Source organism: Centroberyx affinis, unplaced genomic scaffold, assembly GCF_046629955.1.
Source record: "Centroberyx affinis isolate AG114_WGS23_722 - 3 ecotype Tasmania unplaced genomic scaffold, CSIRO-AGI_Caff_v1 ptg000824l_1, whole genome shotgun sequence".
Lineage (NCBI taxonomy): Eukaryota > Metazoa > Chordata > Actinopteri > Beryciformes > Berycidae > Centroberyx > Centroberyx affinis.
In genome coordinates, this window is record NW_027279424.1 from 81890 (window position 1) to 100983 (window position 19094).

General features: G+C 41.7%; 1 protein-coding gene across 1 annotated transcript in view; it reads left to right on the forward strand.

Annotated features, from left to right (window-relative positions):
* cacna2d3 (calcium channel, voltage dependent, alpha2/delta subunit 3) overlaps positions 1-19094 on the forward strand; it is a 33916-nt gene that overhangs the window by 14057 nt on the left and 765 nt on the right. The window contains exons 7-36 of the mRNA XM_071520718.1: positions 168-228; positions 356-506; positions 753-827; positions 939-1028; positions 2954-3067; positions 4482-4560; positions 5300-5433; positions 6023-6040; positions 7940-8011; positions 8160-8240; positions 8350-8424; positions 9493-9576; positions 9970-10041; positions 10147-10208; positions 10352-10419; positions 10576-10621; positions 10735-10832; positions 11059-11152; positions 11679-11774; positions 11888-12009; positions 12689-12766; positions 12871-12932; positions 13034-13078; positions 13180-13242; positions 14250-14320; positions 16056-16131; positions 17096-17136; positions 17529-17584; positions 17788-17905; positions 18164-18276. Coding sequence (XP_071376819.1) covers positions 168-228; positions 356-506; positions 753-827; positions 939-1028; positions 2954-3067; positions 4482-4560; positions 5300-5433; positions 6023-6040; positions 7940-8011; positions 8160-8240; positions 8350-8424; positions 9493-9576; positions 9970-10041; positions 10147-10208; positions 10352-10419; positions 10576-10621; positions 10735-10832; positions 11059-11152; positions 11679-11774; positions 11888-12009; positions 12689-12766; positions 12871-12932; positions 13034-13078; positions 13180-13242; positions 14250-14320; positions 16056-16131; positions 17096-17136; positions 17529-17584; positions 17788-17905; positions 18164-18276 — 2415 coding nt within the window. The remainder of the gene's footprint in view (positions 1-167; positions 229-355; positions 507-752; positions 828-938; positions 1029-2953; positions 3068-4481; positions 4561-5299; positions 5434-6022; positions 6041-7939; positions 8012-8159; positions 8241-8349; positions 8425-9492; positions 9577-9969; positions 10042-10146; positions 10209-10351; positions 10420-10575; positions 10622-10734; positions 10833-11058; positions 11153-11678; positions 11775-11887; positions 12010-12688; positions 12767-12870; positions 12933-13033; positions 13079-13179; positions 13243-14249; positions 14321-16055; positions 16132-17095; positions 17137-17528; positions 17585-17787; positions 17906-18163; positions 18277-19094) is intronic.

Sequence of the window (19094 nt, forward strand, 5' to 3'; positions counted from 1 at the left end):
CTGCTACCTATGGGCACTACTCAGAGATTATATCTTGAATTGATAGAGCTGTATTAATGCCAGATATCCTGAATCAGTCTCTTTGTCTAACACCGTGGAAATAGGTTTATATCTGAAGAAATGTGCTTTTGACTATCTGTTAATTCACTCCCTGATCTTATCCCCAGGGGTGAAGTGGCATCCAGATGAGCATGGGGTCATCGGCTTTGACTGCAGAAACAGAAAGTGGTACGCCTTTTCATACGTTGCGCTCTTGTTGCACATCATATTGTTTGTAAAGAAATCATTTCTTTTAGCCTGTTGTTTCCCTCAGTACTCTGGGATACAAAGTGAGTGATGTAACTCCATATCACAGGTACATCCAGGCAGCGACGTCTCCTAAGGATGTAGTTATCCTCGTTGATGTTAGTGGCAGCATGAAAGGACTGAGGCTGACCATTGCCAGACAGACTGTCTCCTCCATATTAGACACACTGGGAGATGACGACTTCTTCAACATCATCGCAGTAGGTCTCACTTCGATCAAACTGACATCTGTCTGTGTTCAGTCCTTGTGCTGTCTGTGTCTTTGTACGTCTATATGTCTGTGCGTGTCTCTCAGTCATTGCTGTCTGTTATCTTAGTGAAATGTAATGTTTCTAGCAGAGAGAATTCTGGCCTGTTTTTCAGATAATTCTAACACAGTGCCTTGCATGGAGAAAGGAGTGTATTTGTCATTTTCCTTCATCTAACTGTCATTTGCATGTTCCCAGTATAATCAGGAGATCCACTATGTGGAGCCTTGTCTGAATGGCACTCTGGTCCGGGCTGACAGAAACAATAAAGACGTGAGTCCTGATCAAATTGGAAGTTAGTGAATGTACGTGGATCATATCAGTGTGAATTTGTTTGATTAGTGTTTAAATCCTGTCTTTTCCTCTTTCCTTGTTATCTGTTAGCATTTCCAGGAACATCTGGATAAGCTGTTTGCCAAAGGGATCGGGCTGCTGGGTGAAGCTCTGTCCGAAGCTTTCACAATCCTGAATGATGTGAGTTCCAGTACAGGATATCTGTTTACATCAATCTGCTCTGTGTCTGTGACTGTCTATCCATACAGCCGTGCCTGCGGAAGTGAAATATTATATTAAGATGCAATCATGATATTGTAATATATTAATTTGTTGGGATGATTATCCAGGCTATTATGCAAATAAAAATCATACCCGTCTTCAATTTAAATAATGTAATAATCACAAAGCAGATCAATTCAATTCTCCAATTACAGAGATTATTACTGATTATGTGACAATACTGTTGAGTATTCATGAGTATTAATCACTGATTCATTCATTAATTCATTTGACATAAGAAAGTAATGAATTTATGCATGTGCCCCACGTATCACAAATATACGTTATTAGATTTCAGTTAAATTCAAGGTCTCCACTTGACCTGAACATCAAGAAAACTCTTTCATTTTACAAGCTACAGAAGTTTGCGCAGACATAAATTGTTCAAGTACAATAGTTTGCATGTTCTAACCTAATCATAAAAAGTAGCACACTCCAGTCAGATGTATTTGAGAGTTGGGGGTGTGTCGCCTGTCGAAACGCTCTAGTGCTATCCCCGTTCTGCCCTCCGAACACAGACACATCCATTCTGAAGCGTGATTAATGGCTCTAATTAATGTCAATGATTAATAACGTGGCTGATTGGAACACAAAGCAGATAAGGCCAGGAGCCACGCTGCACTCCTTTTATCTCCCTGTTTTCAGGCGAGCTTTGGCTGCACCACAGAGGCTGAGGGAGTGCAGCTTTTACGTCTGCATTTGTCAGATTAATTAAAGCCCTGCAATGAATATGGTAATCAGGTAGCCAATAGTCAACCCCTGAAATTCATTGTTACACCACTGCCCAGTGAATGAATTCAGACTGCGGCCTATCGCAGGCCAGATCAAAAGGAAAAAGCAACTCATTTCACTTGAAGAGCACTGCACCATTTTTCCACCCAGTCCTGGTCGGCTGAATGAAAGCAGTGCTGAGATCCAAACACCAAACAATACTCTGTGCTGTCTGTGATATGAAAATAATCACAAAATAGCAAGTACATGAATGTAATTAAATATTTTACAATCACAAAATATGTAATCAATCCCCCTGTTAAATTAAAGATTTTTTTAGGGGAAAGGAATGTTGATTTATCTTTCCCAGCAACCCCTTTAAATTTGTTTTTTGATCCCATACCTGCTGAGCTCTACTTCTCCCTACGCTCTGCCCTTTTCTGCTCACATTGCAATTTTACAGGGTTGTTTGTTTGTAAAATTCTTTCTGAAGAAGGTCATACATTGTGGTAATCTGCAGTGTGTAGAGAGGAACTGTACTGCAGTTATATGTAGTAATAGGACATTGTAATCCTTAACTTATGTATGCGTATGTGTGTGTTGGTGTGTGTGTGTGTGTGTGTGTGTGTGTGTGTGAGTTCGTTCTGCCGGCCTCTTGATGTGTGGCCCGTGTGGTCGGAGAGCAGCAGTGCTCAGCAGCTTTTAGCCTAATGCCACTGCATGCTGCTCTTTTTCTCCACATTCACTCTGTCACAGGTCAATAAGCCACTTAATTACCGCCATGCATCTTCTGGCATCAGATTAAAGTGTACCACACTCCTCAAGTTTACTTACAAAGACATTATCAGTGTTTTAGTCCCACGACGGTCCTCCAGCTGCCATATCGGACATCATCAGACACAGTGGAAACAGACGTTAGAGGCTCTGACGGGTGGAGAAGTGACAGTGCAGAGACAGAGAATCAGCCGCTCTCACTGAGATGCTGGGATAGAGACACAGAAACACTGACAGGGTTACATGTAGCTTGCTGTTACTGGAGCCCAGCGCTCACAGGGGGGGGGGGGGATAATGGTTTAAACCACAACACAGGTATGACTGGTATCTCCATCCATGTGCTTTCTCTCTTTCTGCAGTTCAACCAGACTGGACATGGCAGTGTGTGCAGCCAGGCCATTATGCTTGTGACTGATGGGGCGACAGAAATGTATGACGACGTTTTTGAAAAGTACAATTGGCCCGATAGAAAGGTGAGTCTGACTCTCTCCCTCTCTCACTCTCTCTCTCTCTCTCTCACACACACACACACACACAGACACACAGACACACACACACACTCTCCATTCTCCGCTATGCATTGGCCCTAATTTGCAATGTTATACATGTCCTTCCTCTGAGTTTTCTGCTTGTACTGCATTTTTCCCCCAGCCAGGATAGATGTACATTTTAATACTACATGTCAGGTGGAACTCCTGTCTTGACGTTTTGAGGAATTGGTTTTTTACTTCATTACAGCTCATAACTCAGTAATGTAAAATCCACATCAATATGATGTTTTTCAATGTGTTGACCCACTCCAGCGCAATATTTCTTCCGGCTAGGAAAAAACATGGGAAATTAACTGCTTTCCAGGGCAGTGTATATACAAGCAGCTCACTCCCCAAGCAATCAGAATCAAGAAATATCAGCAATAAAATTTCACATAATTCATAAACGGTACAGACAGTGCACACTTTCCACAAGACAACACCGAATTAAAGGAAAGTACAGCATGCACTGTGTTTTAATAGCTAATTCAGACTTTTCTTGCATCACAGCAACTGAAAAATGAGGAACATATTGAAAAAAAATCTTGAATGTGAGTTTCCATCAGGTAATCAATGCACTGAGGTGACCTCTAACCCCCTCAACAGACTGACTGAGCTCTGGTCTTCTAGATCTTGCTCTCCACAGATTTCTTCCTGGACTCAAGTCTGGATTTATTTGGAGGGTCTGGGGGCTTTTGTTGGGCTCTCTTTGTAAGACCTTTACACAAATGCAATGGAAATGAAATGGACTGCTGTGCCATTCACAGTGCAATAAAAACAACAGCTCAGGGGCTTTTGTTCAGTCCTATCAAGCATATGTGTGTTGGCACAATGGGGCAGTATTTGGCAATGTAGCCCATCCCCCCTCATACACCCTGAGGGTGACTATATGGCAGCCATTCAGTGTTTTCTATATGCTTTATGCTTAGCATAGCATCTGGAGCCAATGAGCCATGCAGGTTTGGCAAAGAGTCACACTGAGTTCTCTAAAGGACACTGGAACATACCCTCATGCCCAAAAAGAGCAAAAAGACAAACTGCATAAAACAGTAACACTAACAATATATATGCATCTCATTGTTCAAAAATAACGTGAGAATCAGAGCCACATTCAGAACATCAAAGGGATGGAAAGAGGAAGTGAATGAAAAGAAAGGAGGAAGGGACAGAGAGGTAGAAACATTCAAGGTGTTTCCTAGTGAGGTAGTGAAAACATGCAGCCACTTCTTGTTCCAAAGGCAGATAGAATCAGGGCAGGAAGATGAAGTGCTAAGTTGGCACATCACTTTGCATGTTTATTTATTATCTGAGTCCTTCCATCTTTGAAACTGTCGACATCTATGTGTCCTCTGCACAGGTGCGTATATTTCCTTACCTGATTGGGCGAGAGTCTGCGTTCGCTGATAACCTCAAATGGATGGCTTGTGCTAATAAAGGTTTGGGACTTTTTGATAACCACTTCTCGAGACAGGCCCGTATCAGTGTGTTGGATGGGGTGCGATGTGGTGTTTCTGTGTACTAATATGATAGGTTGTTGATGTGTGGGTATGAGTGTGGTTTGTGTGTTTATGTTATGTGTATTTGCGTGCGTCTTTGTAGGGGTATGTGTGCGCGTGTGCATGCATGTGTGCGTGCTGGCTCGGACTCTTTCCGCCGACAGGCAATGAAGTGGCACTTGGGGGTCAGAGGTCAATCCGCTCTAATCCCTCTTCCTGTCAGAGTGTCTCCCCCTTGGCTGCTCACTGCTGATGGCTCCCGCATGTCAACGCTCCGGATGAGTGCCCTCTGGAAGGGAAAGTCGCAGCCTGGAAAACAGATCACAGTGGGATTGGAGAGAGACGAGCCCCACACCTCCTTCCTCATGCAGACCCCCACTGTGAAATAACCGTTCTTGTCTAATTTGAAACATTGTCAGCAGCAGCAGGAGCTGACACAGAGTCAAATGGCTCCCGTGCCGGTCCACCCCAGCTAAAAAAGCAGAACCGCAGTATACCTGTCCCACTGTGGTTCAGCACACTGTGGTTCAGCACAGTCCACCAATGTCAGCGAGGTCTTCTTGTGTTGATGCATAGTCTTCTTTGGTCCTGCTTGCAAAATGTTAAATATTGGAAGTGTGTATGTAATGCCCCCACACAGGGTTTTTCATTTTGGGTCGATGTGTGTGTTTTATCACAGGGTATTTCAGTCAGATCTCCACTTTAGCCGATGTCCAGGAGAATGTGATGAGGTATCTTCATGTTATGAGCCGCCCAAAGGTCATCGACCATGAGCACGATACAGTCTGGACCGAAGCTTATGTGGATAGTGCTGTAAGTAATTTTACTTTAGTTACATGCATACATAACTCTACTTCTCAGTTTAAGCAATACAACATTTTCCTGTGGAAAAATTTTATTAGTCCTCATTCCCAATAAACATTTTGTGTGTGTGAGACTGGATGTTGCACATGCCTGTTTATGTATGTATCACAACACACAGTACAATAATATGCTTTGTGTGTGTGTGTGTGTTAGTGTGTTAGTGTGTGTGTCTGTGTGTGTGTGTGTGTGTGTGTGTGTGTGTGTGTGTGTGTGTGTGTTTGAGTTCTGCCGGCCTCTTGATGTGTGGCCTGTGTGGTTGGAGAGCAGCAGTGCTCAGCAGCTTTTAGCCTGTGTGTGTGTGTGTGTGTGTGTGTGTGTGTGTGTATACATGTGTGTCTGTGTGTACATGTGTGTGTCTCCTCTCTCATCATTACCCTTCATGCTGCTGGAGTGATTCCTCATTATGAGCTTCATTAATCTGCTTGGATTCTCCCTAATGTACATCTGTGTCCACAGTGGAAATGCAGAATATGCAGGCTTCAATTCAATACGTTGCACTGGACAGTTCAATCTTTATTTGTCTTTTCTTTCCCCTCAGCTTTCCCAGGCTCATAAGGTAAATATCTACATATGATCTGCTCACTACACACTCTTAGGTAGAGTAAAATTAAGTTGAATTTAATTTCTTTTACGTACACATTATAAAAAAAAATGGGCCATTTTTATTTCTCAACTAGGTTTTGAATGGAGATCATGATGGGGAAAAAACATGTTTCCTCTGAGACTGGGCAAATCAAAGTCTGTGAAACTATCCCAAATTATATTGTATAAAGTAGCAGTGACTTGAGGGGTTAAATAGCTGCTTGCCCTCCTTACTTTGCAATATTATATTTTAATATTTCCCAGTGAGTCTATAGTGAAGAGTGTCTCTTCCTTTTGAGTGGCTAAAGCATTGGAGAAGCATTTATTGTACTTCTTCCCAGTATGGAGACGGACAATGAGCATGCACTAAAACACACATGCGTATACGCACACCCGCGCACACACACACACACGCGCACACACACACACGCACACACAAGCAAGGGTTGGGAGATTGTCCTCTGGAGTGTGTGCTCTTGTATCTCAGCCTCAGACACACCATTCATCATTCTGTGGATCATTGCATTTTATCTCCTAAAGCCCATAATAAAACTGACATTGGAAGGGAGACCGAGAAAGAGGGAGAGAAAGAGAGAGAGAAAGAGAGAGAGAGAGAGGGAGGGAGGAGGAACACTATGGAAAGAGGAGGGGGTAAGGGGGGTAGCACAAGGTTATTTCTCTAAGAGCTCTGAAGTGTGTGTTGCAGGATATTCCCTGTGTTGCTCCCCTCAGCCTGCCGCTGGCCCGGGGTTTACCTGTGCATGTGATGTGTTGTGATGAGTGTTGTGATGCATTTAGGGATCCACTATTCTTCATTTTGTCAAGCTCGCAAATACACACTCTGCTTCACAGTTCACTCGGTCCGTATACATGCCTGTGCACAAATGAACATCAACACACACACACAAACATATAAACGCACACACACTCAGCTGTGTCAACCCATGAGGTGAGGGAATAGCAGACCTACTTTTAGAGAGCTCATGTGCTTAATTATGTCAGCTCTCATCCTGCTGAGCATCACCCTCCTCCTCTGAGCCCAACATAAGCCTCATGCTGGAAAGGTTTGACAACAGGAGTGCTATAGGACCAGGATCATGTTTATTTCTACTACAGCAGGGCTTCACGTTTATGCCGCATTTGAACACTTTGTACGAAAAATGAATGCTGCATCTCTGTGTCAAATTTGTTTTTACTGGATCCAGCCAGTCTTTAATGTGTTTTCTAGCCACTTACGGCCTAGCTATTGTCGAGTCTCAAAGCTGTTATGTCTAGCTGAGTTGCTTGTGCTCTGCTCTTTTCCATCTGAAAATTGTAATTTAAATGTGTGTTGATTAGGCTGTTTCCCCACTGGCAATTGATATACACCTACTGTACTGAGTAAAAAACAAAAATGTGTTGCCTTGTTTACCTTTCCAAAGAAGGAAGTTTTTGACTTTGGTGAATAATTTAGAAAGTACAGGACAAGATTAAAATGATTTTGAGTGTTTTCATAATCATTATTGGTGCAAATCCCAATCAATAGTCATTAATGTACAAAACTCATAGTTCATCAGTAAGGTGGCTCTCCAAATAGTGCTAAATGCACATAAAAGAAAATAAATACACCCTGTTCTCTTGGGCATGGGTATTGAGTTATTGTTCAGAATTAATGAGATAAAGAAATTTAAAATTAAACTCTTAAACTCTGTAGTCACCAAATTATTGTTGCTTGCAGTTATATTTTAAATTAACTTTTGTATTGTGTAGTATTTGTTTTTGTGTTATGTTTAAAAACCTGTTCACAGAGCTTGCTCATAAAAGATGGGATCATAATAAAAGCACTAATCGGTTAAAATTTCCTCTCTTTCTAACTCCATTTCTTTCTTTCTAGCTGAAAGACAAAGCGGGCCCCAGCCTGATGACTACAGTAGCCATGCCTGTCTTCAGCACAAAGAATGAAACAGTGAGTGAGCGAGTGAGCAAATGGCTGAGTGAATGGTTGAGTAAGCGAGCGACGGGGTGAGCGAGTGACTGAGAAAGCGAGTATTCATGCAGAAATCATCTGAAGTTGTGTGTGTGATATTTACAGTGTTTTGAATCTGTCCATGCAGAAGAACCAGGGTATTTTGTTGGGGGTCGTAGGAACAGACATCCCTCTGCAGGAGCTCATGAAGATCATCCCCAAACATATGGTACTGGCCTGTGAGCACACACTAGATCGGCTGTGTTGTGCTTTTGCAGATGAATGTATTAATGCGTATTACTTTTGTATAACTCATGTATCTCATTTTGTGTCTCTAGTTAGGAATCCATGGGTACGCGTTTGCCATCACAAACAATGGCTACATCCTGACACATCCGGACCTCAGGCCAATGGTAACTCACTTTCTTTATATTAGATTTACACCAAAACAGTCTCACAGCATTGCCAAGCTCTAATAATCCTGACTTTATCCTGTTCTTTCCTTTGTATCCACTGTGTCATTTCCTAAAAGTTGTCCATGCAATTGTATGCATAACCGAAATGATGAACTTAAAGCCTTCCTTGACGAGGGCACAAAGAGACAAATGCAGTGCGTGTGTGTGTGTGTGTGTGTGTGTGTGTGTGTGTGTGTGTGTGTGTGTGTGTGTGCGTGTGTGGGTATGTGTGTGTGTGAGCAGGTTAGGAGGCTAAATGGGCTGGTGTAGTCTGTAATCCCCACCTTTTCCTTTGATGTATGCATGCAGGGATAAAGGCCACTCATAGGGCTGGCTGGCCTGAAATTTCCCAGAGGTAACTTAACACTCACTGGCAGAGACCACAGCCGCTCACAACGGGACCTTTGGTTCCAGAGGAACTATGGCTGTGCTAGTGGATCTGTGTGTGCCAGTGTTAGTGCTATTCCTCTCTGTGCAACTCTATCTGTGTGTGTTAGTCTGTGGTACTTTTTTGTGAGTGTCTCTTTGTGGCTAAAACTGTGCTGTGGTTGTAGTGGTTGGTTTGTCATAAATTCTGGACAGGACTACATAGGACCATTTGACATGTGTAATGTATTGATCTAGATTTGTGTGAGTGGAGATTTCCTGATTAAAAAATATCACAGGCCTATCAATTCTTACTATTATTTACCTGATAGTATGAATTTCAGAGCTGATTTGATGATGATGATGAATTACAGAATTACACAAAAGCCACCATAACACCAAATCAGGGCCTACATAAGGAATTAGTACATGCAGTTGCCTACATTTTAACAGGGCAACACAAAAGCTTTTCAATAAAAAAAATCAGAATTTTAGTTTTAATATTACACTCATCTACTTGACAATGACGTCTCACATGCAGACTTCACAGTTGAGTGAAGCTAGATTGGCATTGACATTTTCAAGCCATTGTTGTCAAACTAAACCTTTCCCCTACTAAAAGGGATCATTAAATTGGATGCATTGTGTTCCTCTGTGCAGTATCAGGGGGGTCAGAAGAGGAGGAAGCCCAACTACAGCAGTGTGGATCTCTCTGAGGTGGAGTGGGAGGACAAAGATGACATTGTACGTGTAAAAGCAACTACAAACCAATGTTATCTTGTAGAAATAAATAAGTTGCCATTCATCTGTGCAAAGATATTGTGCATAATACTCAATGTGCTTAGCTTCAATGCAACATAATGTAACGGTAACTGACGCAATGATCTGATTTCACATTGTAATTGGATTGGGTGTTTTTCAGTCATTAGGTAGGAATTGGAATCGTCTTTGATTAGCTTGTGCAATAACAGTAAGGGGACTATTAGATCAAATTAATGCTAAGCTAAGCTAAATTAATTAATGAAATTAATGCTAAGAATGACTAAGGTATGAATCCACTGTTCAGACAGGCTACGCGATCAATGACCCAGCCACGGATTCTCTGCTCTGTGTGTCTCGGTGTGCCTTATCTTTCAGCTACGCAATGCTATGGTGAACAGGAGGACAGGGACTTTCTCTATGGAGGTGAAGAAGACAGTGGATAAAGGGGTGAGGCTGCAGATAAAGATGCTTGGTATCTCCCTATCAGATGAGAGCTGTTCTCTCTGAACTGAATGCGTAAATCTCATCTGCACTCCCCTCTTGTTCTTTCAGAAGCGTGTCCTAAAGATGCACAATGACTATTACTATACTGACATCAAAGGAACTCCATTCAGGTGCAAGAAAACTTCTTATACGTTTACAAACAGCGTTAATAAGCCCCAATAAGTTCTTTGCCTTTCAGTTTATGTCTCAATTCCATCTTTTGACTTTATTGTCGACTGACTTGGGTTGATTCCCTCTGTGTTTGTGTCTCCAGTGTTGGAGTAGCTCTTTCCCGAGGCCACGGCAAGTACTTTTTCAGAGGAAACGTATCAGTTGAAGCAGGTGCGTCACTGCAACTCTGTCATTTACTCTATTAACAAAAGTCTCAATACAGCGTGATGCATGTCTATCTGTACCTGCTTGTTGGCAACGGCTTATTGTATCAGTCTACCCAGACTGGCATTGCTGAAGCGTCACTGATTCCTATGTGTTTGTCAGGGCTCCACGATCTGGAACAGCCAGATGTCGCGTTGGCAGATGAATGGTAAAGCTGGGGTTATGGAAGGGGGCATTCATGCGTTATATAGGTTATCGCTCTGTGTTCATCAGGGATGTTGAGGCCTATGATGTAACAGTGTGGCTGTGTTTGGACCATAGGACTTACTGCAACACAGACGAGCACCATGAGCACCGTCACCTAACCCAGATTCAAGCCATCAAGCTCTTCCTGACTGGCCGCAGACCACACCTCAAATGTGGGTGGAATCTCAATCAGACTTAAACTAATTGGGCTGCACAGCACCCATATAATCTGTTCTTGATCAAATCCTAATTATTATATGAAGCGTGAACACAGTAATCATGAAAATGTGATTATTTCAAATGAGATGGATGTTTTGCTAAATAAGGCCTGAATCAGTAACCTGTATCGAAGGCATTTGCTGTCAAGTCCTTGATTAAAACTTCTCCTACCTTCGGCAGGCGACAGAGAGCTGATCCAGGAGGTATTATTTGATGCTGTGGTCACAGCTCCACTGGAGGCCTATTGGACCGGACTGGCCCTCAACAAGTCAGAGTAAGCAACAAACGACAAACACTTCAACCACATGCCTTTGATCCCTTCTGAATTCCATTGTATATCAATTCCATTCCATTGTGCTGTCAAAAAGGTTTGCCTGTGGCTGTTGTCTGGGTTCTGCCCTTTCCATTATTAGTTTGTGTATTTTAATGCATCCTCACAGTGTATACATTGGCTGTTTGGTTTCATACAGTATGAACAGTATATGCCCATAGGCTAGATGAACTGTGTCAAGAATGTTCCCTCCTGAGGAAAATTAACACTATCCAATTTAATCAACAGCAAATTTGAGATTTGTTTTTTTATTATTTATTTCTGAGAGAAAAAAACCCCATCCCAGTAACACTGTACAGATAACTTTCCCAAGTCTTGAATGTAGATGGAAAACATTACAAATAGGATTGTGCAATTGTCACCTACATTTCAGCCTCCTACAGTCAAATATCCTCAGCAAAAGCATTCAAAAAGGACACACAAATATTTTTGTGCCACACATAGTCATTGATCTGAATTTTACATACAGGAACTCAGACAAAGGAGTGGAGATTGCTTACCTGGGTACGCGCACTGGCCTATCGAGAACCAACCTGTTTGTTGTCCCTGAGCAGCTTTCCAATAAGTGAGTGTGATGCTCAACATTTCTCTAATCATTACTTACAGCGCGAGGTTCCAGTGCTTGATGAATCTAATCATTTGCTCCTCACCTCGGTCGTCCATTCTGTGTGTCCTCAGAGATTTCCTGACAGCGGAGGACAAGGAGGGTGTGTTCAATGCTGATCACTTCCCTCTGTGGTACAAGAGAGCAGCAGAGCAGGTCCCCGGGACATTTGTCTACTCGATCCCCTTCAGCTCAGGTATGCAGGGCAAAACCAGAGATCAGAGCACCAGAGATCAGAGCAAACCTCCAGCTCACTGAGTCCAGAATAAACTCCAGTAGACATGAGTTTATCTGGAGTCCATCTAATATACTTTCCATTATTCAGTGCAGCACTGATATTTTTTTAGAAATTTGTCTGGTTACCGTAATCTTTCTCCAGCTTATCTTCTAAACCACCTTCCTTCTACATCCCTCTATCTGTTATGGATTGCTGTTTTTTTTACTTCTTTTCTGCTGATCGGATGTGCACCGCAGTTCACCTCCATCACTGTTGTGCGCAACCAATGTGCCCCACATTTTCCCTGCTGGCAGGAGAATGGAGAAATCAGGATGTCGGCTTCACCCTCAGGGGATTTAACACCCCTCCTTTAACTGTTAACTATAACTGCATCTACTGAGTCTTTGTCTTCATAAAATCTGAACTGTCATATCACAGCACACATTTCAGAATTATTCCAAAGTCATCTGGTTGTAGCAAAAGTGCATACTGGATTCCATTACTGTAAAGTAAGGGATTAACCCTGCAGTTTCTTTAAGGCCAGTTTTTCGAGGTTGCTGGGTAAATGGCGCCATCTAGTGAGCAGAAAATGTCACTTTCCCAAGTGCATGAATCTCCACAAATAGATCACGGTTTCTTTTCTGCTATTCCCCTATAGCATCAGAAAATAAGAGAGTGGTTCTGGCCAGCACGGCAATTCAGCTCCTTGATGACAGAAAGTCTCCAATTGTTGCTGGTAAATGATCATTCATTTCATAACAACTCATAGCTAAAATTATCATCATGGTGATACATGTCTTTGGATATTATACAATCTTGTGTGTTCGGCCATGTTCTCAGCTGTAGGAATCCAGATGAAGCTTGAGTTCTTTCAGAGGAAGTTCTGGACTGCCTGCAGACAGGTAACTACACCTGACTACTTCCTGATTTACTCTGAACGTCCTGATTTACTCTACTTACCTATAACTTACCCATGACTGAATTATTCATGTTTTCTGCTCAGTGTTCATCTCTGGATGGGAAATGTAGTATCAGCTGTGATAATGCGGTAAGAACAATCTCTCAGCCACTTAACTCCTGCTCCTGAACATTTTCTAGGTTTGTTTTGCTGCAATGTCGACCTAATGTGTTTGTTCACCCTTCTGACAGGACATCAACTGTTACCTCATAGACAACAATGGCTTCATTCTTGTCACAGAGGAGTACTCTCAGGTACTGTGTGTGTGTGTGTGTGTGTGTGTGTGTGTGTGTGCATACGTCTCTGTACAGGGGGTCGACACAACAATAGAAACATCTAATAATATATGAATATCAAGTACATAATAAGGAGTAGAGCCACCATTTACCTTCAGAACAGCTTCAGTTCTCCTCAGACTGCTGTCATACAAGTCCTGAACTGTGTCTGGTGGGATATTAAACCATTCTTCGAGAAGGTAGTGAAAACCTACTTTACGCTTCAGAACTTCCCATAAAGGTTCAATGGTGTTTAGGTGATAGGGGAAGCCATGGAAGGCATTTGGCTTCATTGTGGTGTTAATGAAACCACTCTTGAATTTGTTTAGCAATTTTTATGGGGGCATTAACATCTTGGAACATGATAAAATCATGACAGAATGGTGTTTGCACCACAGAGTGCACTTGGTCCTGCAAAACAACCTAATTTTCCTTGGCCGTTACATAACCATGCAGAGCAATCGTCAGAACTAATGACGCTGCTCATGCCATTACGGATCCACCGCCATGTTTAACAGCTGGCATCAGGCATTGTGGGTTGAACGCATCCTTTGGCTTTCTCCAAACGTAAACCTGACCGGATGTAGGAAAGACGACAGGCCATATTACTTTTTTCCATTTTTCCATCAGGGGTCCACATATTCCAGTTGATGAACTTCAGATTGCAATCACTGTTTCTCCTTGCTGCTACAAGACTGTCCCCCTCGCCACATTAAACAATTTAGCATTTTTTTGACCGATGCGCCTGCAATTTTGGCACCTATTTGGCCTCTCTGGAACTCTGTTAGTTGCTTTAAAAAAAACACATGTAAGAATGGTGATTGTCAGACATCTTTTAAAGCTGACACATACTGCTAATAGCCATTCAACTTAAAATGACTCTGTAGCTGCCTTTGTAATTGTTATAATTGTCCATTTTTGTGTGGTGTTTCCATTATTTTGTCCTGTATGTACCATTGTGTGCTTTGACATAACTTCTCTCTCAGACAGGGCTCTTCTTTGGAGCGGTGGAGGGTGCTGTTATGAACAAACTTCTCCAAATGGGATCCTTCAGAAGGTCAGACCAAAAAATACCTTCTGAAATGAACATGGTCCTAAACATGGCCTTTAAATGCATGTTGTTATACACTACCGTTCAAAAGTTTGGGGTCACCCAAACAATTTTGTGTTTTCCATGAAAAGTCACACTTATTCACCACCATACGTTGTGAAATGAATAGAAAATAGAGTCAAGACATTGACAAGGTTAGAAATAATGATTTGTATTTGAAATAAGATTTTTTTTACATCAAACTTTGCTTTCGTCAAAGAATCCTCCATTTGCAGCAATTACAGCATTGCAGACCTTTGGCATTCTAGCTGTTAATTTGTTGAGGTAATCTGGAGAAATTGCACCCCACGCTTCCAGAAGCAGCTCCCACAAGTTGGATTGGTTGGATGGGCACTTGCGTACCATACGGTCAAGCTGCTCCCACAACAGCTCAATGGGGTTCAGATCTGGTGACTGCGCTGGCCACTCCATTACCGATAGAATACCAGCTGCCTGCTTCTGCTCTAAATAGTTCTTGCACAATTTGGAGGTGTGTTTAGGGTCATTGTCCTGTTGTAGGATGAAATTGGCTCCAATCAAGCGCTGTCCACTGGGTATGGCATGGCGTTGCAAAATGGAGTGATAGCCTTCCTTATTCAGAATCCCTTTTACCCTGTACAAATCTCCCACCTTACCAGCACCAAAGCAACCCCAGACCATCACATTACCTCCACCATGCTTAACAGATGGCGTCAGGCATTCTTCCAGCATCTTTTCATTTGTTCTGCATCTCACAAACGTTCTTCTTTGTGATCCAAACACCTCAAACTTGGATTAATCCGTCCACAACACTTTTTTCCAGTCTTCCTCTGTCCAATGTCTGTGTTCTTTTGCCCATCTTAATCTTTTTCTTTTATTGGCCAGTCTCAGATATGGCTTTTTCTTTGCCACTCTGCCCTGAAGCCCAGAATCCCGCAGCCGCCTCTTCACTGTAGATGTTGACACTGGTGTTTTGTGGGTACTATTTAATGAAGATGCCAGTTGGGGACCTGTGAGGCGTCTGTTTCTCAAACTAGAGACTCTAATGTACTTATCTTCTTGCTCAGTTGTGCAACGCGGCCTCCCACTTCTTTTTCTACTCTGGTTAGAGCCTGTTTGTGCTGTCCTCTGAAGGGAGTAGTACACACCGTTGTAGGAAATCTTCAATTTCTTAGCAATTTCTCGCATGGAATAGCCTTCATTTCTAAGAACAAGAATAGACTGTCGAGTTTCAGATGAAAGTTCTCTTTTTCTGGCCATTTTGAGCGTTTAATTGACCCCACAAATGTGATGCTCCAGAAACTCAATCTGCTCAAAGGAAGGTCAGTTTTGTAGCTTCTGTAACGAGCTAAACTGTTTTCAGATGTGTGAACATGATTGCACAAGGGTTTTCTAATCATCAATTAGCCTTCTGAGCCAATGAGCAAACACATTGTACCATTAGAACACTGGAGTGATAGTTGCTGGAAATGGGCCTCTATACACCTATGTAGATATTGCACCAAAAACCAGACATTTGCAGCTAGAATAGTCATTTACCACATTAGCAATGTATAGAGTGTATTTCTTTAAAGTTAAGACTAGTTTAAAGTTATCTTCATTGAAAAGTACAGTGCTTTTCCTTCAAAAATAAGGACATTTCAATGTGACCCCAAACTTTTGAACGGTAGTGTATATGTCTCCTCTAGTGCTGAATGCAACCTGTGTGTCTTAATGTCTGCAGGATCACACTGTATGACTACCAGGCCCTCTGCAAAGAGTATGCTGGGAGCAGCGACAGTGCACGCACTTTATCAGATGTGAGTATGTAAGATAAAATATGAGCTGGTTCATGCTCTGGTTCATGGACATACGTCTAAGTGTGAAAACTCAGGCCATGCCAACAAACTACTGTTGCACGTGTCGAGGAAATCAGCAAAACTCAGACTCGGGTTAGGAGTGTCCAAAGTATGGTCGATTTATTGCACATGCAATTAGTAGTATTAGAATTAGAAGTAGACTGCTGCTCTTCTGAGGTGGAGCAGCCAATTTATACAGTGTAACAAATAAGAGCATCACCTGACTACCTGAGTTCACTCAACCTTGCAAAGTGATAATTTCTTAGCAGTTTGAGAACAAAGACAGACTGTGAGGAACACATGTCTGGTCATATTTTAACAGACTCAAGCTTGTTAGTTTTGATAATATGGTGAGATGCATGGGGAGCCTCAGCTTGAACTAACAGGTCAGCTATAGGTCAGGTTCAGAGGATTCTTTAAAGCAAGGCCTTGTGCAAGCAGATTGTCAGGTGTTGGTAAATTCTCAGGTTGTTAAAACTCATAAGTTTGGTCATCCCTTAAGATGAGGTAGATTTATCTAATTCATTGGTTTCATAATAGTCTTTAGCTCATTATTTGATCACATAGGTAAAACAATATATATGATTACACAAAGGTTATTCAGATGTACTCCACACATGTAGCGTGTTGGCTTTTCACCATTACACTCCTATTTTTGGCCTCCATACCTACAGTCATTTGTATTTGAACTCCCTCAAAGGCACAGTGAGTTCTGCACCTCCATTACTGAGTTTAAATCAACCACATAGACCTAGGTACCTATCTGAGGGTTTGTGGTTTGCATTATGTTTATTTGCACACTAGTGAAATGCCTCGTATAGAACAGCCTCAAAATGAACTGTGTTGTTTAAACCTTAAACATCTTTCTTTGCAACATTGTACACAGATTCTGACAGAAGAGGCTTTTCTCTGTCTTCTCTTTCAGCCATTCTCTGTTGTGAAGTGGCTCTTGACTGAACTTGTCATGTAAGAATAACATCAACATATAAAACATATACAATACTGTGCAAAAGTCTTAGGCATATGTCAAAGATATCCATAAAGCGAGGATGCTTTCAAAACTAATGAAATGAAAAGTTTCTGAATATCAAATATTTACAATAAACAGCAGTCTACTGACACACTAATGCAGAAAACAAATAAACATCTGAGACTTCTAAGAAATTTATATGAAAAATCTAGGGTGCCTAAGACTTTTGCAGAGTACTGTATATATATATATATATATATATATATATATATATATATATATATATATATTCATTTAGAATTAATACATAAATACATTAATGCATACATAAATGCTATGGGATGATATAGACATTGATTTAGTATTATGTATGTGTTCTTCTCTTCAGTTTTCTGCTCGAGTTTAACTTGTACAGCTGGTGGAATGTTGATCTGTCTGTTAAAGGTAACTGTAGATAGTGTCTGTGTGTGTGTGTGTGTGTGTGTGTGTGTGTGTGTGTGTGTGTGTGCGCGTGTGTGTGTGAAAAAGAGAGAGAGAAAGACAGAGACAGAGAGAGAATGTTAAGTATTGGAAGTTACTTTCTGTTTATCTGTGGTTTTGTTTAACGTCTGTGGTTGTTAAACTTGTTCTCTCTGTCACGCACTCAGCCCAAAGGTCTCGGGGTAAAACCACAATGGTTCCATGTGATACAGAGTATCCAGCTTTTGTCTCTGAGCGCACCATCAAAGAAACAACAGGCAACATTGACTGTGAGGGCTGTATCAGGTACTACCTTAGGGACACACAGTAGACCTATACTTAAATTAACTGCTGCAATCAATCAGTAAAAGAATGACCCCCTTTGCAACAATATCCAATAGATGGATGGATAGATGGATACTTAACAATAGATGTTAAGTGTGCTGATATTTATACTATTATATTATTATAATCCCAGTGTGTCGCTCTCTCTCTCTCTCTGTCTCTCTCTGTCTCTCTCTGTCTCTCTCTCTCTCTCTCTCTCTCTCTCTCCCTGGGCTGCAGATCTTTTGTCATACAGCAGATTCCCAGCAGCAACCTCTTCATGGTTGTTGTGGATAACAAGTGTGACTGCAGCTCTGCTCCTCCAGTAACCATGGATCCCATCGAGATCATGTATATCCTTTCTAGATGGAACTGGGGAAGTTTGACTTAAAACTGCCACCAGTAGAATTGATGACTTTGACGAGTGCCTTAGTGGTTGTGTTTTACAACTCGCGCTTATGAGCTTATGATGCTCGCTCGCCCGGTGTCTGACAGTCTGGCAATGTGTCTTTACAACTGCAGTGGCTAATCCATGCATAACAAAAAATGTATTTGTGTAACAGGTCTGGAAGCTTGCCCAGTGCTAACAATACATTTTGTGTAGCAATAATATAGTAGAGTGGATCTATTCTTCATAACGTGTCTTGGCTCCCTAGTTGTGCCGATTACTCCAAGACTGCAGAAACTTCAACTACATCAACAGTTGATGCTGCACACCTAGCTAGGCGCTGTGGGACTGGACAGCATCTGGATTTGTTCAGTCCTGCACAAGTCTGCAAGTCAGTCCTGCACATTTCGTGGCAAAGACTGTATGACAGACTGTATGACTGTAGAATGACTGTAGAAAAACAAGATCATCGGCGTGAAAATTGGTTTATTCTTTGTGCTGCTTTCTATGTGTTTATTCTGTTTGTGTCCGGGTGCGATTCTATTACTGTACAATTCTATTAAAACTAAGTTGAGAATGATATATTGAGGTAAATATACTGCATGTAGGTGCTTTAAGTTTAAAGTGTAAACCTATTCTGAAATGCATGCAGGAATGAAGGAAGTGTTAAGGTGATTTTGCTTATCTTTTCTGCATATGGTTTTAAATTTCACACATTTAGAATAAGTGTGAACATACTTGTGAGTCGCTCATTGTGAGAAGAATTAATTTGTGGGTGGGTGT